The following is a 25,094-nucleotide window of genomic DNA, read 5'->3' as shown; positions in this document are numbered from 1 at the left end:
GTTCTGCCATCTTGTATTGCTTTGCTTTCAATTCAACCTCTGCTATACAGGTTTTAGCACACGGAGGTATTTATTTTTGCATGTGTACCTTTGGGTAAATGCCTTGAGTCCCTGCATTTATCTTGATAAGATTTTCTGGTGTGAACTGTCATGACTGACCGGCCCAGGATCACACAGTTGGCTTCTTGTCTTAGGCAGGACTATAACTCACAGTTCTGGTTTCTAACGAGGTACCTTAAACTCTATAGCAAATTGGCTTTCAGATTATTTTAGTCTGAAATATCACCTGAGTTGGAGTTTTCAGTAAATATCTAATTGTAATTTACCATCAGTGGAAACAGTTGATTGCCTCTGACTTTCACTCGAGTTGTGTGAAATTATGGGACTAACACTGTACTCCTATACAGTATCTACATGGAAATAAATTGCATCGAATTCAGAAAAAATTAGGAATAACAATCTAAAAGGAGTAACTGATACAGCAAGAGCAAATATCTGGAGGTTTACGTTTTGGAACAGCTGTATTGTTCTTTTTATTCGGTTCATGTTTGTTTAGCAAATTGTAATGGCATTAACAGAAAATGAGATCAGCATCATTTGTTTACTGCAAAGCAAGCCAATTGTGTCTTCATATCAGCAGAGGGAATTGGTCACTATTTATTTCTACTTTCAACATGTTGATTTCTTTTTTCACGCAGTGAACTAATCTAAGACACCAAATGTCAGGTTCATCTAGCATGGGCAGATAATATGCACATAATAGACCATTTCATATTCTGAGTGCTGTATATGCCATTACAAAATGGCAATTGCAGTCTTGAAAAGAACAAAAATTTCAGGGAGGATGTGTAAGAGAGAAATGTGAGGGGGCATAGTGTAGCTGAAAGGAAGCTCAGTGAAATATAGGGGTAGATTCAGCTGCTAGTCTCATCAGCTATTTTGAAGAACGTTTGAGACTAACTGTAAAACCTGGAGATTATCACTGGTCCCATGACTGTCTGTATATCTTTTCCAAATTTTGGATGCAGCTTCTACAGTTCACTCAAAATAGCTTAGACTTTAATTTTTAATATAATAAAGGAGCAAGGGAAAGTGAATAATAAGAGATAGGAATGTGAGATAAGAATAATTCATGTAATTATGACTGGCTACCTGTGATTAGATTTGTTGCTACATTTTTATATATTGCAAAATTCAGATTCTGGTTTGTCTGCAAAATGTTTTGGGCAGCAAAACAGAATTTCTATAAGCCTAGCAAGTATTTCTCCTAAAGTTAATCTGCCTAATATATTTCTCTACAGGTAGTCCTCAACTTATGATCACAAGGGACACCAAAATTTCTGTTGTTCAATGAAACATTTGTTAAGTGAGTTTTGCTCCATTTTACAACCTTTCTTGCCACAGTTGTTAAGTGAATCACTGCAGTTGATAAGTTAGTAACACAGTTGTTAAGTGAATCTGGCTTCCCCATTGACTTTACTGGTTAGAAGGTTGCAAAAGGGGATCACATGAACCTGGGACACTTTAATCATCATAAATATAAGTCAGTTGCCAAGGATCTGAATTTTGATCATGTGATCATAGGGATGCTGCAAAGATTGTAAGTGTGAAAACTGATCATAAGTCACTTTTTTCAATGCTGTTGTAACTTCCAATGGTCACTAAATGAACAGTTGTAAATTGAGGAATGCACTAGCAAAATCTCTCTTGTAATAATAATAACAACAGCAGCCTATCCCAGGTCCATGGGAAGTACTCAACAGGTCCATGTGACTGTGCGACCAACCTAAATAAAACCACTTGAAAACCATCAGCATTGACAAAACCAGCATCAGTCAATTTCAAAAGGCAGTTTTACTTGGAATAGCTTATATCCTGGGGTGATACCTTTATCACCATCAGACAATATCTGCCTATCCCAGGCCCTTGGGAAAGACTCAGTAGATGGCTACAAATGCCAACTCTAGTCTAAATATCTGGCTTATTGTGCAACAGATCATCATAATAATTCATCATAACCAAAAATGATCATAATTTGATATATAAGAAAGTATTTGCATTGTAAACATCTTTTAGAAATGGGCCGCATTTTAATTTTCTCCAGTATGATTTTACTACATAGTAGTTGATAAGTAAATAATCATATGATCTTCATTGGACAATAAATCATACAAACCAAAATCTTTAATACACAAATGTACTAAATGAGTTGCATTGACATAAAAAGATGTACTATCTTGAAAATCAATAAAAAGAACATAAGGCACACCAGTGTAAAAGTATATAAAATGTCTTAAACATGCAGATATGAATTAGGTTTCTGTAGACCTCATATGTTATTTAAGATTACAAGCAAAAGCTTCAATATTTTATGTTGCAATGTGTAGAATTATTGACTGCTCTGAATAAATATTTTGGATGAATATTTTAATCAACATAACCACAGTCAGCAATGAAAGTGTGTGAAGAGATATTACCCATAACTCAGTAAAACTGTCAAATTCTTTAATGGAGAAATCATTTCATCAGAAATGTGTTCATTTATTTCTTTCAACAGGCAATTTATCAAGATTTAGGTATGGCTGAGAGCCATTTCTCCTCCAGAAATGTCAATATTCTTAAAAAAATAATATAGCATTGTCAATTGACAGACTCCTTTTTTAGAGGGCATGCTTGCAAGTTTGTAACACCCCTTCCTCCATATAGTCATGCACAACTTTAGTAATATAACTTCAAAATACACACACATACAGCCACAAATTGGATATATTTGATTTGGGATCCATGTTCAAATTAATATATTCTCAGAAAGTAAAGTATCACAGAGACATTATTAGAAAAGAACATAATGTATGCATGAGGGTGAAGGTTCGTTCTCCGAACTTGTGGGTTGGTTTCGTTACCAGGCTAGGTAACATCTTCAGTGGTGTTTAGTGGATGACTGTGTCAGTGTTCTATTTCAGGTGTGGGAGTGTAAAGTGAGGGTCTGGTGATGGGCCCGGTTTGAATCATCAGACAGAGGCTGGTGATGGAGAGGTACTTCAGCTCAGGGTCATTGGAGAGTGTGAATTAGTGGGTCAGGAGTGTGTCATCCGTGGGAGCCTGGTAATGGCACTTGTGATGGGGAGATTATATCAGGTCAGGGTCATTGGAAGGTGAACTGCTGTGGGGGGGGAGAGGGGCTTGAGGGTTGGTTTCCAGATGTCTGTTCAATTTATTTGGATTCTGAGGAGCTCATGTGCTGGTTGTAGAACAATCTGTCTGTTGATGGAATTGCTTGTGGAGCGCCAGGCTTCGATGAACTCCCGAGGATGGTAGTTGATAGCATGGCCAATGATTTTAGTGTTGCTCCAATTGAACTGGTGTTGTTTGGTGTCAGTGTGGGTAGCGATTAGGGAATTGGGATCGTGGCATTTGTCTGCTAGCCGATGTTCGTGGATCCTGGTTTTTAATTGATGTGATATTTGTCCCATGTAGAAGTGGTTGCAATTGTTACAGTTTATTTTGTAGATGGTGTTGCTTCTTCCATCTTTCTGTGTCTTTCTTTAGTTCTAAATAATTCCTGGTGTAGTGTGGCTGGGGGTTTCTGGGCTATCACTATTCCTAGGGGTTGAAGAATTCTAGCTGTCATTTCTGACACCCCTTTTGTGTATGGTAGGGTTCATTTTTGCGTGGTAGTCAGCTATGTGGTGTGTGGTGGTTTGAGTGCTGTGTGTTGGAATATGAAATTTTTTGGATACCCATTATGGAGAAAGATATCAAGCAGTCATTTCTCCTCTGCTTTTCTTAGTGCTGTGGTGCTGCAGTGTGTCCTAGCCCTTTTGAAGGGGGTCTGGACACAGCTTCTTTTGTGTGCGATGGGGTGGTTGCTTGCAAAGCTGAGGATCTGATCCATGTGCATAGGTTTACAGTAGTCACAGGTTTCCAGTTCTCCATTGTGCAGTCTCCTTACATTAATTTAAAGGAATGGGAGTTTGTTGTTTGTTTCCTCTTCACATATAAATTTGATCCCAAGGAATATGCTGTTAAGTAGGTGGTATATTTCTTCAAATTGGGAGTGTTTGATGATGACAAAGGTGTCATCAATGAACATAGCCAAAATTTTGGTTGGATGGTGGGTAGAGCTATGGATTCAAGTTATTGCATGACTGCTTCTGCTATGAGGCCTGATAGGGGAGATTCCATCAGGGTGCTTTGTACTTGATTGTACATTTTGGATGCATAATAGATATATCCATTTGGAGTTATTGCATCCATTATGCACATTTTGTACATAATGGATGCATAACTAGATAAATAAATATGTTTTTTGTTTAGTAGCACACACAGGGGTGCCCTCCCTAATGCCACGTTTTAATCATTTGAATACTGTTCAAGCTTCTGCAATGAAATGGTCTAGCAGTGGCAGTTGGGGAATTGCTTGAAGGATAGAAAGTTCTTCCACTTGGTAGAATCAGTGAGGAAAAGAGGAATGGGAAATAATCTGTTCTCTTAATTGGAACTGTCAGTTGAGAATGTACAGTAAAATCTAAAATAAGTGTTTTTCTAGGATTCTCTCTGTCAGACTTTCTCTCTCTCTCTCTCTCTCTCTCTCTCTCACACACACACACACACACACACACAGAGAGAGAGAGAGAGAGAGAGAGAGAGAGAGAGAGAGAGAGAGAGAGAGAGAGAGAGAGAGAGAGAGAGAGAGAGAGAGAGATGTACATAGAAATAAGGGAAATATTTCTTTACATGGCTCCAGCCTTAGATACTGTGCACCTACTAAGGGATGGGTAGGGTAGGAAAGTGAAGTGAAGTAATTCAAAAACATATTTCAGACAGTTTGGACCAGCAACCTTCGGCTATAAACATTGTTACAGTATTTATGTAAAGATAGCTCTAGTAATTTTAAAAACTATGGCAAACCTTTACTTAATTGTATCAATTAAACAATGACCTGCAGGTGTGACTACAATCTAGCTATGTCCTTTGTACTCCATTGTTCACCAGTTGATTTTGCTGTTTAGGCAAATATCCTCATCTTCCTTCACTGTTCCATCTATATCTGTCTCAAAACGGCATGCTTGATAAAAAGGAGACAACTTTCCTATGTTGAAATAATGTACTATTCTTTGGTCAGGAATATACAATGATATGAGGGGGTACCCTGCAAGAATTATTTGTCCAAAAGGCTAGAAAAGTGGGCAAATGTACTTCAGAAATGAAGCAGAAAAACACCTTAATGTGGAATTAATAGAGTGATGGCCATTTATGCTAATCAAAAACTGTTGCTGTTGCAACAAGGTTAACTGGGCAGTACTTACAAGCCCTTTAATGAAAAAAAAAATGAAAGTTTAATGATAGAAACTGTCGGTGTAATGCTGGAGTTAACCTTAAAGGAAATTTAATGAGAAGAGTATTTTGGAATTCGAAGAAGTAGATTTAAGGTAGCACAGTAATAAGTAGGAACCCATGTCAAGATATATTTATGGAAAAAGGATCTCAAAAGGTGAAAGTTTACAGAGGAGTGTAAAGGTCAATTAGAAATAATTCTGGTGAAGAATGAAAATGGGAACCGCAAAAGCTGCCAGTGTGTCCAGTAAACATCTGAAAAACAAACCAAAGGGAAAATCCAGGAAATGGAAAGAGGACCAAGCCAGAGAAGAAGAGAACAGTCTGCCTGAAACTATAGAGCTGGAAAAAAAAAATAGAAATAGAAAACAGAATAAATCCAGATTAGAGACAGAACATACCAAAAACAGCTTTTTTTACATACTGTACGTACAAAATAAAACAGTAAACAGGCATATAAGAATCCATCCAAAACCCAAAAAGCTATTACAAATAATTTTAGCAGCTGCTGTGGATCAAATGGAAGTCACAGTTATAGTGAAATGAACATTCATATTTTTATCCATCTTTCTTCCCCTCAAGCTGTGCAAATGACTGGATGACCTCACTTTGGAGCAAGTTTCTATTTGTCTCCTACTTTGGCAATGACTGACTCTGTTATCAAGGTGGGGTTTTTTCTTTCTTTCTTTTCTTTTCTTTTCTTTTTTCTTTTTGTAACCCTCCAAGGATTAACTCTCACAAATAACATTTAAAGTAACCACGATAGATTGAAACAATGGTTCACAAGTAACAGAATGAAATGTAACAAACAAGGGCCAAATTTTTCACCTAAGAAATAAAAATCAAAGACATAGATACAGCATGGGGGGAGTACCAGGTTTGATAAAACTTGGAATAGGAGTTGATTGCCGACTGAATATGAACAACATGTTTAGGCTGTATCACAACTATGATTTCCAAATTACAGGAAATAATCACTCTATTCTGCTGTCAGACTCCTCCTTAAATATTGTGTTCAGATCGGGAAATTCCATCAAAGAAATATTCAAAGAATTTGTAACAGATTAAGGGAAAAAATAATGAAATGACCAGAGCACTAAAACTAAGCTGTATAAAGAATGACTGAGAAATGTACTGTATGGCATGAGAAAATTTGTCATAAAAGGAATACAATGGTATTTGTCAAATATCCGAAAGGATGTCATGCAAAAGAGCCTGGGACTCATTCTAGACCCAAGGCACAAACAATGGAGTTAGCTTGCAGGAAGGCAGATTCCAGCCGAATGTCACACATACTTCCTAATAAATTGATAGCGGAATTAACTACTTGGACAGTTGGTGGTTCTTCTTCATTGAACATGAAGGCTACACAACCATCTGTTATGGATGCTTTAAACTGAATTTCTCCCCCAAGCAGGGTATTGGATTCAATAGACTAAGTGGCTCTTTTTAACTCTATGATGCTAGTTCCATAAAGGAAAGACAATTGTACTTGCTTCAATAGTGTGTGTGTGTGTGGGGAGGAGGACTCATTCCAGCAAGCAAGAGTTCATCAAACAGAAGAGAATCAAAGTTGCCAATGGATAAAGTAAAAGCCAAATTGGCTAGCTGTATTTTTTGTATGATTTATAAAATGAAAGAGAATGAAGAGTTTAGTAATTTCCATTTTGAAATAGAATGTTGGAGAAAGTCATCTGCACAAACTTTGATAAGCTGATAGTTTTTGATGAAGAAATTTCAAATCTCAAAGAACAGTATGCATTTCAGATTTTTAAAAGCCAGGTTTAGAAACAGCTTGACTCTTTTTAGAATTCAAATGGCCAAAATAGGAAAGGACAGCAAAGGACAACCAAACAAGTCTATCCTTTTTCTTATAAATGTCTTTCTGTAATTTGAATTTATTTATCATGGATTTTGGTTTATAACAAAGATATGGTTTTTTTTTTGAAAACTAAAATATAAAAACACACACTGCTTATATTAAAATAACAACTGTGTAAGGAACTCTATACAAGTAGTTTTCGACTTATGACCACAACTGGAAGCAGTTGCTAAGCAAGGTGGTTGTTAAGTGATTTGTGCCTGATTTTATAACCTTTTTTTGCCACAGTTGATAAATGAACCACTGGAGTTGTTAAATAAATCATTTGGTTATTGAGTGGGTGCAGCTTCCCCCATTGATTTGCTTGTTAGAAACTCTCTGGGAAGATCTCAAATGGCAGTCACGTAACCGCAGGATGCTGCAACCACTGTAAATACATCCTGGTTGCCAAGCACCCGAATTTTGGTCCCATGACCATGAGGATGCTGTGACAGTTGGGAGGAGTGGTTGTAAGTAACCATGTAGAACTGCACCAGAGCACTTGATTGGTAAAGTATACAAAAAGAAAAGCATAGCTAAGCTGCCTATTTCATAACATTCTGAATAATAATATAACTCCTTCCTAGAAATCTGGTGGTTGTCTAAGTAATTCTATACAGTGTACTTTCTTTGTTGGCTTTCATTGTTATTCCGATTGCATGACAAAATTAAGAGTCTCAATATTCCTAATAGTATCCTCCTCTGTATTTTCTCTTTATTTAATTTAGTACAGCTTATTAATCTTATAAATACAAATAAATGCTTGTACCTTCAAGAAGTGGTATCAAAGAAGCATGTATATACTTGATGCTTACTTGGTTATTTTCAATGTGCCAAAATGCAATTGATAATTACATTTCTAAAACCAAAAATGTATACAAAACGTATATTTCCAGCTATAGTAGTACTTTTGCTAGGTAAAATGCACTGAATTTATTTTCACAGATACTGCCTTGCCCTGTTGCAATGAGCGGTTTTAAGAATATATTCCTGAGTGCATGCCATGAATGTGATTATATGGCATGTATTACAATTAAATATGTTAAATACAGGGCTTCAGTAAATGTTCTCACTAAGTGGTAAAACTAATAGCAGTATCTAATTTGCAGTTGTTTCTCCTACATAACTCCTTTTGCCTTTAACTACTATAAAAGTATTGGAAAACAATACTTAAGAGAGATGCATTTATTGTCCTTTCATGGACAATTGTTCCAATAAGTGCTAGCAATTCTGGCATCGTAGGGTGAAAATTGTATACCACAGTGACTGTCCTGCCTGTGGCTGTAATGAAGTCTTGGTAGTAATCTAATTGTATTGACTTAGCAGGAAAATGGAATTCTCTTGACAGGATAAACCCAAGAAAATTGCAGCATCATAACAGCCATGCTGACATAAACACTATCAGCATCAATGGGGGAAAAATAGTGGGTTAGTTTATGAGAAGTTTAAAAAATTCAATCTTTTAAATTTTAAATTTAGTTGTTGTAAATATATATATATATATATATATATATATATATATATATATATATATATATATATATATATATATATATATATATATATAAGTATTGGGACCAAGTATGGAAATGAAACTATTATTGAGCTAGATTCTCCAACAACTTTCAACACTGGTCATTCTGACTGAATGTAAGGAAAACTGCAGCAATCTTAGGAGATTCTTCTTGAGTAGGGAGGCTTTGTGTGGTAGTTGGAACTGAGTTTTCATTGAGGCTTACAGAGAAACTCTCTGAATTATTTAACAACAAATGCCTATGCGTAAAGCTATGTGGTAGTATTACAATGTGGCAATTAATGATAAGGAAGACTCTATCCATCTTGTCATTTGAAGACAATGCTTCCGGACAAACATTTTTCTTTGACTCTTGGGAAATCTCAGTAAAAACAGCAGTCTGTGCACACCTTGGAAGCAGGGATTATACTGTATCTCTGGGCATAAAGGCGATGATCTTGTTGGAGGGACAAATAAATCTCTGTATGTGAACAGTTTGAATGCTAGGAAGCTAGTTAGCCCCAACCACAGCAATTTTCAGGATGAACTGAAAATTGAGGGGAAAGTGGCATTAAATTTCTTAACTGCTGGACTCTTAATAAATGTTTACTTAGCATTTGCATGCCTTTTCAAGTACTGTACAGCATCCTATAAAACTGTTTTGCTAATCCGCTTTTGCAAATGTGTGTACTTTAATCAGACAGTAAAGGGATAAAATTTTATTTGCTGGATTTGAAATAGCCAAAGTAAGCTTAAGTTATGATTTTATTCATTGGTGGGGTGAGTGATATGGCTGAATATTGCTTCTTCAGAGATCCAAAGATGGGATGAGATAGTTAGAAAATTCTTCCCAACTACCATACCTTATAATGAAAGACAAAGTGTTCCTATGATGTCCATTTGTTTTATAGAGTATATAACCACTTATGTAGCTTGCTCTTGGGATTGGGGAACTAGTTGCTCTGGATGGAAGTAGGGAGGGGTTGCTTAACTAGAGAAGATCACGTTACTATCAATACTTCTTCTTGTTTTTTCCCTGGGTCGCCATCTTGTCCTGTTAGCTAACCATTGCATCTTGTTATCACAACTATTTCAGGATTCCTTCAGGAAAAGGAAGAAAGTGGGGGGGGGAATGAAAGCAGTACTATTACTGTTGGTATCATTCTTGCTTTATTTTGCCACTACAATTGGGCTCTTTTTAATCTGATTTAATTTGTAATAGCATATCATTATTTATTCTTTTCAGTCTTTTTATATTTGCAATGGGTAAACAACTTTTCTGCCAGTTGTCCTGCACCTACTGGCCCTAGTTGCTCCACCAATGGTCCTGAGTCCAGTAGCTCATTTGTCATCAGATGTCCAGAAACTCCATCTGGCATGGTCCTTCTTGCCCCAAGGGGTTACCAATCTGATACAGGTTTCTGTAAGTTATGTCTTATCATATTATTTATGGGAGATACACTCTTCATTTTGCTCCTTTGACAGTTCTTTCCTGTAATGGTATTCAAATAGTGCTCCAGTTGTTTTTGGATTGCACCAAGATAGTGGTGCAGGAAATAGTATTGGTTCAACCTTTGCTTGTTTCTGCCACAATCATTCTATTTTTATTTGTAGATTTTTGTATTTTGTTATCTTCTCCAGAACTTTCTCTTCTATTCTGCGGTCTCCAGATACTGCCACAGACTTTTTTGTCTTTCTTATCTACAGTTGTTGTCTGGGATGTTATGTGTCACTGTTGCTTGTTGTTGTTGTTGTTATTTGCACAGTCTGCCAGATGTTGGCTAGATTTGACATTTTTGTCTACCTAGTGAGTCCTTTCCAAGGAACAGGGATAAGTAGATGTGGATGTTTGATAATATTAGACATATCGCTGCAGGATGTAAACTGTTCTCTAACTGATGTTGACCTTTACCTTGAGTTGTTCCCAAGAACCTAGGATCTTGTAATGTCTTGACATATTATGTATGGAGATCCTTTTTTCCTCACAACAACAACAACAACCATGTGAGGTGGGTTTGGCTGAGAGAGAGTAACTGGCCAAAGCCACCAGCCAGCTTTTAAGCTTAAGGCTGGACTATAACTCATGGTCAGCCAGTTTCTAGCCTGGTCCTTTCATTATCAGACTAAAGTGACTTTAACATTTACTCACTTGCAATAAAGTATGGAAAGCTACCTTGGGTTCCTTTGGTCACCTATTTTTGCTCATTCTTCCTGGGGTGGGACCCTGCATCTAAGATCTGTCCTGATGACACTATTATCTTTATCCTGGGGGATTTAGTTATTGATATAAAAATACTGAACATAACAAAATAAAATTATATTTTAAACAGTTCTAAGATAGACAAAGGAAATAAAGTCCTGACAAAGAGTCACATACCTTGAGTTTCATTACCTGTGTATAGAACATGATAATTCTAGTTAAAGTCATGTTGTTTGACTCTGACAAATATATTTATTTGATTTTGCAAATCAATCAAAAAGTGGAGAATAGCTAGACAGTTTATATTTAGATAAATTTTAAAGTATGTTATCAGCGTTGACAGTATGTTTATTGTGCCCCAAATATTGCACCATTTCTTATGCATACTATGAGTCTACAGCCTGGGAAATCAGGATTTCAGAGCTGTTATGCACCATCAGCTTCACCGTGTGATACATATCACCCCACAATCAGTAAGTTGCCAGCCAGCAAGCAGTGCAGAATAATGCTTCATCTTCAAGTTTAATTAATGCTCTGTGTTGCACAATGAGGAAAAACAGTAGGATGTTGAAGAGAAAAAGTGTTGCCCATGAATGGCAGAGACAGAAGGAACAGAGCTGACAGAAGAAGTTTCATTCCTACAGACAAAATCTTGCCAGACTGAGGGCTCTGCTATCTGCATCTACTATATTTTCTGCGAACTATTAAGGAGGGGCTGTCTTCACCCTCTTTTTCTCATAATTTGGGCTGAGTAGCTTCTCATTCCCCTGGAATGTGTCCCTCCTTCCTGGGGACCCACCTTTCACATATTTTGCACATATGTGCACAGTTCTACCTTAGTTATACATTGTAAAGATTTTTCCTGAGCTATTCTGATGAGTTCCATGGTCCACTCCATTCACTGTTTATGCTAGCACACTTTGATAACAATTTGAGTTAAATACTGATGGATATGAAGCTACAGACTGACTCTTGATATTATAATTGAGAAGAAATTATTTAGACATGTAACTTTATTTTAGCTTCTAATTGGATAAATAAGGTTGAAAAAAAAACTTTTTACAGCCTGGAGTCACACTTAGCTAAGTGAAATGCTTAAATCCATACTACAAAAAATAGTGGATACAGGAATGAAAAAAAAAAGACTTGAAGTTATTTAAACATTTAACCTCTTCAGGTATTATATTCACTATCACATTAAAACCTAGAGTTGGAGCATAATGTCTGGCTATTTCTAGCAGTAATTGTTAAAGCTTTTGAAGTCATATGAAGTCTTATATACTCAGTTGAAAACTCTTACAGACTTTTGCATTCTTGGAGAAAATATTAAATATTATTTATGTACAATTTTTATGCCCCAATTCATGACATCATTTATCACAACGGAATATGTTGAATCATTTCTATCATCTTACTTAAGGAGAGTTTAACTTTCTATTTGTATTTGCAAAAATCATCCACTCTAATGGGAATTATTTGTATTAATTGTTAGGTCAATATTTCCAAATAATGATTATGAGTAGACCCACCCCCATAATATGCTCTTCTTTTTTATATGAAGGTTTTTAGATTAAAGATTTTGCTGGTAATATCTCCCTCACCATTTGGAGTTTTCATTCAACATCAAGAGACCTACTGGAGATGCTACAAAAGTTAGCAGTAATTCTTTGTTGTTTGATATTTGTACGTGCCACTGAAAACTTATTGATGCATGCTGAGAAGGAAAACAATAGTGTTATTGTTTTAGCCTAAATGAAATTTTGGAATATGAATGAACATGGCATACATTAGTTAATTACTGTAGGGTAAATATATCAGTTCTTAGGCTGCATAGTAGAAATATTTTAAACTAGACAAAACAAATTATCACATACATACAGCGTGACTACACTTGGTTAAAATTCTGTATCCTGAGTTTTTGTTTCAACTTGTATTGTTATCCAAAACTTCCAATCAAACTCAGTAATTTAATGAATTGATGTTCCTCTCCCAATACTTTTAGAAAATTTGTGTTGGTTTTTTTTAGTGAGGTGAAGAGTGGCAATCAATACTCAAGAACTGTCTCTTGTGAAGAATATTGAAAGTCACTTATATATCTTTTTCTTCCTTTTTTGTTATTCTTCACTAGTTCCTTAACCCTTTTATAACTTTTTCTATTTCTTATTTTATGTTTCTTTGGTTTTTTGCATCTTTGTAAATTATTATTTAAAAAAATACCAAACAACTGTCCAGGTTTTATTCCTTTCCCATTATGCAATGTTTACTAATTTGCACTTTTCTAATAGTTTTGTAATAATTTTTAGACAGAACACCTAAAAGAAAATGGCATTTGTTTATTTGTTCCTCATTTTTAATTTAACCAATTTAATTTATATTTTTATTTGGTAATTAATCTGCATTGTATAATTTGTACATGGGGAGTCCTTCTTTGCACTTTGCCTTTCTCCAAATTTTGTAATACAATTTTCATCCTCAAAATTTTGCATGCAAAATGTGTGCATGGGAAAAACAGATTATAAAATTATTTTTATTGAAGAAATTTCAGGATCAAAACTGTAGATTGGAGAAACTGCACACAGAAGGAGATATGTTCCAGGCATTTATTAAAATTGCAGACTGACTAAATAATAGAACATACTGCTGATGGCATTTTAAAGAAATTGATGTAGATTAATGATAGGTTGCTCTTTCCTCCTACCGTTTTTCAATATTATATTGCTTTTTATATGCTCTGGTAGTTCAATATTTTTCAAGTGAGTGATTCAATTTCACTTGCAGAAATAGTATTTTTGTATTATAACTTTATCTGAAAATAAGGCTAATGACTGATGTACACATAGCCTTGCATGCCAGTGCTTTTGCAAAAGTGTGCGTTTATGGGTTGTATTATTAAATATGAGATAATATTTGTTACAGTGAAAGATCAAAATCATTCACTTTTAACTGGGTTTCTTAATGATGACAATTATATCAAACTAGCAAATATCTATATTTCAGTTATTAATACTAAAGATTTTTCCTTTTATAAAAATGCAGGTGAGCATCCAGAACACATAATAACTTTCTATTACAGTAAGAGGAAGAAGAAATCTAGAACTCATTGAAGCAATTTTACTAAATACCAAATGATTAGTAATCTAGCAAAGACAAGTACCCTGACATTTTCAGTTATTAACTTCCTAAAGTGCTACGCACTGAGACTAGTTTAAAATGAAGAATAGAATTATTTTAATTGAAAACTGTGAACAATTCTCCCCTGGAGGTTCCTGAGTCTCAGTGAAAGTGAGAAGCACAACAGATAAAGCCGTTCTTTCTCTTTCTCTCTCCCCTTTCTGCTTTTTATTTCTATTGAGAATAAACTATGAACAGTGTCCATTAGAGGTTAGCAAGGAGCATGGCAGTTAGAATCCATACAAAAAAGTAGGATGTCTTCCTCATTTAATGTATTCCTTTTATATATTTTTATGGTTCATAGAGATAATTTTCTCCTACATTATTCCAGGACTCAACTCTTTTGGAGTTATGTTTGGTCTTTTCTCCCTCAGCATGTGGAAAACATACTGTAAATTGCTAGCCTCCTTGGGAGAGGCATGATATGGATGGATGGATGGATGGACAAATGAATAATTATTGTAACAATCCAAGGGCATCCCTTTAGCCAAGATCCCATCTTTACAAACTAATAAATGTGTTTGAGGCAAGAAAATTTGCACACTAAAGTATCCCTGCCTACAGCAAACTGCAACATCCAGGTTCCAGGATATCAGAAAATCTACCTACTTAGAAGTATTCTATATACCTAGGTTTTTCCTTTGACAATGCTCTGTTAAGATGGTTCCCTGAGAGAAGTGGACGTATTTTCATGGGGAATAATCTTCAGCCTTTTTATGATGAGCTATAATCCTTAACCTTTTGGTTTTCCCCATTGATCTGTTGTACAAATAATGCCCCATCTTGTCCAGCTGAATCAAGTTGTTGGAACTGGTGGTAGAAGTCAGCAAATCTGAAAGCTGAAGCCTGCTGAGCAGCTGTCAAGAGGTACTGCTTCCTTGATTAGGGAATGTGCTGTCTCCCAAAAGGAATGCCACTATTTAGGGCTTTAGACAGTCTTGTCTTCAGCAGAACTTTCTTCCCTCTCATTCTGTTTCACTTCCCTTTTCTATATTCTCTCATTTACCTTTTAAAACTTATTCAGAGCTCTTTAACATGGGATTATTATTTTTTTCCTATCAGTGGGTATGTAAAAAGAAGCCTACAAGATGAAAGTTAATCGTTTGCTATCACTACTGCAAAACCTTAGGATTTCCCCATTCTCTTCTAAGCCAGTATTTACCTCTTGATTTTAGTGGCTAATTAAAAAAAAACCAGTATAGATTATCACTTTCCCATGACACTGAATGAATAAATGGCAGATAAACTCACAGACGTGGGAGCAGGTACCCATCTTATGCCCCAACATCAATCCATAAAATACTTCCTATCACATCATTGACAGTTCCGTGTGGCTCAGCTAAACAGATTTGTGCTTTGTTCTCCTACATTCAAATGTAAGTCTGTAACTGCTGATCACATCACTGTGCTTATAAATGCAGAGACTATTTTCATTCTTCTGCTCTAACAGTAGCCATCAGAGTGCTTTGGAGAGCACACCTTGTTGAATTTAGGCAGGGGTCTTCAAACTTGGCCCTTTTATGACTTGTGGACTACAACTCCAAGAATTCCTCAACCAGGTACGCTGGCTGAGGAATTCTGGGAGTTGAAGTCCACAAGTCATGAAAGAGCCAAGTTTGAAGACCCCTGAATTAAGGGGTCTAACCTTTCTGCCAGCTTTTAAAGCTAATAATAGTATTAGCTTTTGAAGATTAATATGAGTAATCATTGGTTAAAAATTATTTCTAAGTGTTGATTGTAATTCAGTCTTTACATTAGCCTGATATTTTCCTATAAATCAGTGAATCCTCACTATTCAATGATATAATTAATAAATTAGTCCTTTTATCAGTGGTTCACTTGAAGTTAGGCAAACAAGTTTGATTGTGTACAAAATACCATTAGATCAGGGGTGTCAAACTGGCAGCCCAAGGTGCAGATGTATCACGCACAGACCACACCCACCCCAGCTCTGCAAAGGCAAAAAAAGTCATGATACATCATGTGATGTGATCACATTTGACATCCATGCATTAAACAGTGTTTTTAGCACAAAATACATTTAAAGATATAATGTTAGCCCTATATGTTCTCTCAGCCTGACAATAATTTTCACATTCTAAGAGAAAAATATTTTCTGCAAGGACCAAAGTTGTTGTCAGCCTTTACAGCCCATGGCAAGTTTATGTGCATGTAATCTTTCCATTGTCGAGCCCCGCGGGCCTGACACTACAAGGGGACTCTGGCTACAAGCACAGGCCCCACTATACTCACCCATCCTGGCACCACCTGTTGGCCCGTCTGGCAAAGGAGCGAGTATTTACTTGGTTAGACTTGTGGGAGGCGTATTACCGGGTGTGGGTCAAGAGGGGTGACGAAAGAGGGTCCAATCAAGGACTTAGCTACTGTGCCCCTCCACCCACTTCTCCTTAACTTACAGTTTTGTAGCTTTTCCCAGCAGCCTCTGGCAGTTTAAAAGCAAAGAGGGTCCAATCAAGGACTTAGCTACTGTGTTGGAAGTGTGTGGCTCCCAACACTGTTTTTTTTCCCTTGCTTTGGAGTGTGTGAATAAACGTTTCTTCATTGTTACCCGTTCCACGGCTGACTGAGTGTGATTTCGTCGAGGACGGGCTTGACAGTAAGTCAGTGTTGCTCCTTTTCTTTGTTTTCCTGCTGTTGTGTGCCGGTCCTGCCTTTTCGTTGGGTGCTGACATGGCAGAGGGGATGCAGGGGGCTGTTCCAGTGGCTGATGGAGGGGAGCCGGCTGGTGCTGCAACACCCCTGGATGTGGTGGAGCTGGCAGAGCCCCCCCTGTTGTGAGGCCCAAAGTCCGGGACCCTCTCCCCATGGCCACTGGAAGTGGAACCCAGGCAACAGGGGACCAGACCCATAGTGGGGAGTGGTGGCTAAGCCCTGTTCTGGGTCGTGCAGACCCCGGCCAAGAACAATGAACATGGCCGAGGGGCCCATTGTCAGAGTGGAGGGAGTGGCGGATGACAGACGAGGATGGTGAAGAATGGAGCTACTCCACGGTGCCAGGGAGCGACATGTTGGATGTGTTGAGGGACAGGTTCGGGGAACCCTGGCCATGGTCCCCCATTGAGCCAGAACACGATACTGGACGATGGTCACACGACGGAACCCTGCCTATGTGTTCAGGCCCACCTCATTTCTGACTGGCCAGTCCACGATTCCAGGGACCACCCGGCCAAGGTGTGTCCCAAGGGGCTGCTCCTGTTCTGCAGGCCCCGGCTGTATCACTGACCCAGAGAGGCCCAGATGTTTTGGCAACAGCAGATGGCGGCTCCATCCAGCAAACAGCACTGCCAGCCGGTGCCCTCGGTTGGCAGGCAGTCGACCCACGGTACCAGGGGCCTGTTGCGAGAGGCCCAATGCCCCAGTTGGGGTTTTGGGGCGCAGGCCTGGGTTGGGGCCCACCGCCTCTACCAATGACCTACGACAGGCATCCTGACTGTCCAGCTGTGTTTCTGAGCCATGCAATACACTACCTGGTCAGGCATGCCCCAGCCTATCCATCCTAGTGGGCGATGCTAGTGGCGGTCACGACGGCATCACAGGGCGAGGCAGCTGGCCGTACCGCAGCTGACCGAGTGTGATTTCGTCAAGGGCGGGCTTGACATCCATCACATTTTCCTTCATTTTGTGAATGAAAAGCAAATGAGCTAATTCCTTGGGGATATATGAATAATATAGTAAAACACTGTTTCTAAATTATTTTTAAGGCAAAAATTGTATAGCAATACTTGGAAAATTGTATAATCTGAAGGATAATTGTGTCCTGATCCTTAGATAGTTCTTGAAAGTTGAAATAAGATCAGTACAATTAAAAATATGGACCAAACAAATTTTTCATTGTTGGTAGTCATGGATTCCCTATTTTAAGCCATGGAAAATCATCCACTAGTTAGTGCACTGGAGGAATCCCTGAGAGATAAAATTGTATTAATGCACATGGAAATTTTAACAAGGTTGTTCTGACAGAAAAGCATTTACTATAATCCAAAGCAATTAGTGACCTCACTGCCAGATAATAGGATCAGGCTTGCAGGAGCTGTGTTTTGTAAAAATTGTATTTCAACATTGCATGTAATTCTCAAATCCTTCATTTCAAAGTTGTCTCATTTGTTTAAATAACTTCAGAATTAATGACTTCAAAATGTTGAATGATCATTTCTGTTCTTTGGTTGAGTAAATATATTTTATAACAAGGAGTCTGTTGTAAATGTTTGCATCTACAAATATGAATTACTTTGCAAATTGACATTGGAGCTGTGCTCTGGATTCTGTCCAATTACATTCCTATTTCAAACCTTTTCACATTCATGAAAGGTTAGTTGCCTATTGACCGGTTTTGCCTCAACCAATATTAAGGGAGACTTGTTAGCTGACCCATTATCTTTCAGGCTGAACTGTAACAATTACTTGTGCCCTCTTCTATGGCTAAAAAACTGAATTCTTAAAGTTGGGACCTTGCAAGATTTTTGTTGTAGTTTATGTTCTCTGACAGCAGTTATTTACTGTGAAGTGAGTTAATTACACTGATGTAAATTGCAAGATGTAATGATTGGGTTTAAAATTTTGAATTATTTATTTTTAAATGTCATACATTAGCAATACTAGGGAATTGAAGTGTCTCAGAGCTGTATGCCCACCTCTTGCATGATTCACCTCTTCTTTTCTCTTCCTCTTACCTCCCCCCTCTTGCTGTGCTTACCTACTTCATAGCATATGTGGTATTTCTCTTCCACCCCATCTGCAGCATTGCCACCATTTCCTTTCTCTTCCATGATTTAAAAGTGTTTGAGAACACTACTAAACAAAGCAGTAGTTGCACCTCTCAAGTCTGTTTCTCACACTGCAGCAGTGATTCATGTAAGCTGTAGGTCAGGGGTCTTCAAACGTCCCTTTTATGACTTGTGGACTTCGACTCCCAGAATTCCTCAGCCAGTGTGCCTGGCTGAGGAATTCTGGGAGTCGAAGTTCACAAGTCATAAAAGGGGCAAGTCTGAAGACCCCTGCTGTAGGTAAATGACTTGATCTAGGTCGATATAAAAACAACAGCAACAACAGGAACTGACCTGGCTGATATTTAGATGTGAAAATATCAGGAAATTCCAGGATTCTAGGCATGCTAAAAAAAAAGGCAGTGACTAACCACTTCCATATTTTTGCTTTTAAAACCAACTGGATCTTTCCATGGAGTAAGCAGGAGTCAAGCTCAACTTTAAAGGTGGACTGTGTTTTGCCATTGTGAAATTTTATTTCTAGACCTGAGAGGTATGGCATATTCCCATTCAGATAAAGCATTGAGTGGATAGTAGTATGAAGGGAGGGAGAAGAACAGCAAGAAGGGACAGGATCATCTATGTAAGTTACAACAGGTACTTATGATGTGTTAGGTTGTGAGAAATAATGAAACTGCATAGACATCAAGATGTGGACATCAGTTCTGTGGATCTGCTCACTTTCTGGAAATGCATGTCTTTGTCACACACAAAAATCACATTTGTTATCTTAGTTTCTTTTAGCTTTGCTTTGTGTGTTGTTAGAATTTACATAGAAAAAAAGTTAAAAGCCTTTCATTTGCCCCACTCCCCTTTTGTAGCTTGCTGAACTGCTGAATAAGCATACAATCCTAGTGCTTAGATTAGCACCTCACTGGCTTCCTCAAGATAAGGGAAGATGCCAGATCCCATCATAATAATCTACACCTAGGGAGGATCTTCCTTCCCAGACCTCACTCATCCTTAGGGCAATACTCAATACACATCTAAATGATCAAAGCCCAGAGCAGGAACTGCTCAATCTGCATATCTAAACATCAAAGCTTGCTTGTCATTATATATACCTCTATTGGTAAACCCCTAATGAAGTAGACTACCTTCAACAATTGTACATGGTTGAAAGAATAAACTCTACTTTTAGCAGCACATTGGTGTTTATTTTGTACTATATGTTTGACCCAGCTGAGTAAATTGGACCAAATAAATTCTTCTAACAGTGTAAAAAATCGTTTTCTCAGAAAACAAAAAATAGGTGTGTTTTTTTTTCCTTTTCCTTAGTAAAAAAACAAACAACTAAGAATATTTTAATTATTCAGATAAACATTTAATGCTTTGCATTCTTCTTGTTGTTTCTAATAGATGACACGGGAACAGTATATACTAGCAACACAGCAAAACAGTCTGCCAAGAACAGAAAATCCTCAACTTTATCCAGTAGGGATTTATGGCTGGCGAAAGAGGTGCTTATACTTCTTTGTCCTCTTGCTATTGGTTACCATGATCGTTAATTTAGCCATGACAATATGGATCCTGAAAGTAATGAATTTCACAGTGGTAAGTAGCACTTTTTGGAATGGAGGGTATGTGGTTTATAAATGTTAAAGGGATTTCTTGTGATTATTTAGTATTATATTTTAGTTTTCAAACAGCTTTGAGGGTTTGGGGAGTAAAACAATGGTGGTATAAAGTATCCTTTGTCTGTTGTTAGCTGAATGTTCATCACTTTTAATTATTAAGTGCAGAAAACCCAATTGATTCTAATTCTGAATATAGAACATAGTACTTTTATTCCTGGAGCGATCTGGCTCATCATTGCTAATAGATGCTATGTCCATCTAGCTCCAATAAGTATCTATTATTAATTCTTGTAGTTTGTAAGAAAATATTAAGACAGCTATTTCTGAACATTCAGCAATGACAATTCTGGCTGGAATGTAGGAATTGACCCCCCCAAAAAAGGGAACAAAGAGGAAAAGATCAAGCCAAGTGATTGGCCTGGATTAATGGCAGTCCCTCCTGGCCTCAATAAAAGAGTTACCAAAAAGTTGATGGCTCTGGAAAGGTTCTCCAGACTACTTTGATTACCAGAAGAAGAGCTAATAAAAAGCATAATGCCTACTGCTCAGATTAACAAAGGAATGGCATATACTGTATATATATAAGGGAAGGAGAATTTACTGCTTTTTCTTTTTTTTCAGCACCCAGCCAGGGTGGATACTACATGTTAAATGTTAAATTTATTTGATTACTTTTACCTCTTTTTTTGTACATTATTTTATTCTTTTTGTTGTTGTTAGGGTTGAATGTATGCTTTTATTTTGTTTCATTGTGTTTGTTTGTTTTTTGTTTTGTATTTTACTTATGATTAAACAAATAATATTAAAAAAAGAAATCACAAAGCCAATAGGAAGACTTATTGAGGTGTCTGTGTAATCTTACCTTTTAAAATTAATTTATTCCCTGTTCCTAGTAGAATCTCAGTACACACGGGAATCATATAAGATTACAAGGCACTCTACTTTTTTTCACAGTGACGTCCAGGTCCCAGACTTCTTTCTGGTGCACAAACATATGAGTTTGATTGAAAAAGGAAACAATTCCCTAAAGTCAATGCTTTTGACCTCTTAGCTTGACCACAGTACTTGTTTTAAGCAAGTACTGAGCCCACTGAACTTGCAATTGAGAACAGGGTTAGCGTTATGCAACACTGCAGATTAGGATTTATATTTCCCATTAAACGTAAATAACCACAGGAATTACTGTGGCACTTTGGCTAGAATTACTTGTCTACTCTTTCAAGGGTAGATCATGAAACAAACCCCATGCCTCACGAGAACTATTGGAACTCTGTTGTTCAAAGTATAATATAGAAACCCCCCCCCTCTCTCTCTCTCTCTCTATCTCTTCTTTCTCTTTTACACACACACACACACACACACACACACACACACACCTCTTACTCTAAAAAGAATTGAGACAGGATAATCCTGAGTTTCTTTCCCACATCCTCTTGTAGGACTAAACATCCTTGCATTCCTTTTTCAAGGTGAATTCCATACTCCACTATCTGCCTTCTCATTCTGTCTGCTTAAATATTTAAAGTGTTGTAATGAGTGTGATTTAGATGTAAGAAGCATAGTGAGATTTCATACATGTGCAGAACAAAAATGACACTTGCGATCTGAATTTAGCAAGCAGAGGGAAAACATTGTCTTTAGTCTGTTGTCTGCTTTTTTGCTTAAATTATATACATGGGCTTCAATACTTATACCATATAGATTTTAATAAATTTAACAGATAACATTTTAAATTCTAATGTACTCTGTAACTAAAAACAGGTTTATTGAGTTCACTTTGTATGAAATTTCAAGAAATTATTTGATGAATGTTAACTTTGTAACTTTAATACTGAATCAAATTAGATTGGATATAGTTGACATCTAAACTAGTATTTACAAGTTTAGTTACTTCATCAGAAAAACATGGCATCTTTCCCTCTCTCTCTCCAGATAGGAAGATGCAGAAACAGAAAAAGAATATACTTTAAAAGTCATATTAAAAAACAAGAAAGCAACAATCAAATTTATCATATTGCTCTACTGCTGTTGTATTTCAATTTCATTATTGTTTCTTGCTATCCCCAAAATTCAAATTCAGATTCTGGTTTGTTAACACTGGATACTGAAGGGAGCTACTAACATTGTAGTTGTCTGTTATGTGTGCTCCTAGGTGATGACCAGAGCTTGCTTCCTTTTCAGTGATAAGAAGAATTTGCAAAAAGTGCATTGGTAGGATGAAATTATTAATATGTATTATTTAAAATTTAACATTCATCATAAATTGATTCAAAATGGGATGTAAATGACATGATTACATGTTTTTCATTCATTTGTCATCTCTATCTACCTAGCTAGCTATCTACCTATCTGTCTATAATCTGTCTGCCTATCTATCATCTCTCTCTCTGTCTGTCTCTCTATCATCTATCATCACCAAGAGCCGTGGTAGCACAGTATTTATTTTGCAATATTACAGGCTAACTGCCCGCAGCCTGGAGTTCAGTCCTGACAGGTGCAAGGTTGACTCAGCTTTTCTTCCTTCTGTGGTTGGTAAAATGAGGTCCTAGATTGTTGGGGGCAATATGCTGACTTTGTATACCACTGAGAAAGTGCTGTAAAATACTATGGAGCAGTATATAAGGTCTATTGCTATTACTATTGCTGTTTATCTATCTATTTCAGTATGGAGATAAAAGGCAAAAAGTCCTGGTCATAATTATTTATTAGATTTCTTAATACCATCCAACTCCAAAAAGACAGTGGACAGTTTATAAAATAGCAAATCTACAATTAAAGAAAAATTGAAAACATAACTGTGAGGACAAGACACAATAACAAGAAAAAAAAACCCTATCCATTTTCTAAACCTTGGGTCAGTAGATCAACAGATGTACCAGTCAATCTGATGTTGAAATGTAGAACATCATTTGCATACTGATGATACTGATCCCCAAACTGATGAATGACTTCACCAAGAAGGTTCATGTAGAATTTAAACAGGAGAGATAAATGTGTTGAACTTGAGTCACCCCACATGTGAGGGGCTTCAGGACCAAACTCTTCCCTTTGTCCACACTGACTAGAAGTAACCACTGAGGAAAGAGGCAAAACAGTGAAACACAGTACCTTCCACTCCTAACTCCTGCAGAAGTATACTACAAAGGTCCCTGGATGATCAAGGACCATAAGGATCGATGCACCATTCCCTTCTAGCTCTGCAAAAGGTCATCAACAACCTTCACCATAAAGGAAGGTTTGAAAACTAGATAGTAACTGTTCAGAATGGAGGGGAATCTATCTATAAAACATTTCAGATCATTATTTAATGTAGGCTTTTTCCACATCATATCAAGGAAGCAAAGGACTAGAAAATATGAAATATTCTTTCCTATTTTGATGTCACATGGATATATATGAGAAGAAAAGAATTTTATTTGCCATGACCATAAAGGTTGTATATAAATATATTCATGACTTATATAGAGTAAGACCCAGAAATTTCAACTTTCTTATAACAATTTTAAATGGTGGGAATAGTATATCATTAGAAAACCCTTTAGCTGGGCATTAAAGATCTGGGCATTAAAACAATACTATGTTGTAGATTCACTTGGGAATATATCTGAGTTGAAAACAAAGGAATGGTGTTTTAGCCTGGAATGAGAAATTGCAATGATAGTAAAGCTCTTATGAAATTCTATAGTGCAACTGAGATAGAGGCAAAAGAAAATGAAAATATTGGCAAGAATAAACAAGGGGCATTAGCAGGTAAAAGAGAAAATAATCAATCTCTTAGCCCTTGGAAAAAATGGAATATGGAAAACTGAAGATAGATCCGTCTGGTATAAAAGAGGCAGGGGGAAACTCTGGCAGGCTTTCAAGATTCTGTTCTTAAACGTGACTGCAATACAGTGGAGTCTAGCAGTTTATGTTTTCTGACTTAGCCTACCTGGAAGGGCTGACCACTCATAATAATGTAGACATTGGTGATCATTGTGGACTGAGCATTGTTAAAAGAATTGGAAGATGAGCAGAATGGGACAAAATGATTAAAGATTAAGGGGAAAAATGAGTTTTATGGACATTGTAACCTGCAGCAAAATGGGTAAAGTAGAAAGCAACAGAGATAAATTTAAAATAATATAAAATTAAGAAAATGAGTGTAAAGGAAAGGTCTCCCCTCTCTTTCACAGTATTGGAACATCCAGTGAAATTAAATATGAATTGATTCACATTCTAAAAAAGTATTTCTTTACATTGCATGAACTATGGAACTCTCCTGTGTCAGTTGTGCTGATGGTCACATATCTAAAGTTTATTTTGTTTAAGGGACTAAACAAACTTCAGGAAAATAGCGCTGGGAATGACTAGATGGCTGTACATTGCCTTCAGAATCAAAGGCAGTTTGCCTTTAATTCCTGTTGCTAGGGAGAAACATAAAAGAGGCAATTGTTTTTATGTCCTGGGCTTGGGTTTCTTACATGTATCTGAGTGATTACTAATTGACTGAAAATTTTCAACAAGATAGCCCTTTGACCTGATTAGCAGTTTTTAAGTATTTCAAAGAGTATGGAAATTTCTAATTTTCTTTGGTCTGCTATCACAAATATGCATAGACAGAAATATTTTCTTACAGCAGTTGAAGGTTATTTCATATCTGATTCCGAAC

At 36.9% G+C, this 25,094-nt stretch overlaps 1 protein-coding gene across 3 annotated transcripts in view; it reads left to right on the top strand.

Annotated features, from left to right (window-relative positions):
• SGCZ (sarcoglycan zeta) overlaps positions 1–25,094 on the top strand; it is a gene marked incomplete at both ends in the record, with an annotated part of 643,673 nt that overhangs the window by 378,911 nt on the left and 239,668 nt on the right. For all 3 annotated transcript variants that reach the window (XM_081333169.1, XM_081333170.1, XM_081333168.1), the window contains one exon: positions 20,226–20,420. In XM_081333169.1, coding sequence (XP_081189295.1) covers positions 20,226–20,420 — 195 coding nt within the window. The remainder of the gene's footprint in view (positions 1–20,225; positions 20,421–25,094) is intronic.

The sequence above is a fragment of the Vipera berus genome (assembly GCF_964194415.1).
Source record: "Vipera berus genome assembly, chromosome: 7".
NCBI lineage: Eukaryota > Metazoa > Chordata > Lepidosauria > Squamata > Viperidae > Vipera > Vipera berus.
The sequence above is the reverse complement of the archived record's forward strand: the minus strand, read 5'-3'. Positions and strand labels throughout refer to the sequence as shown.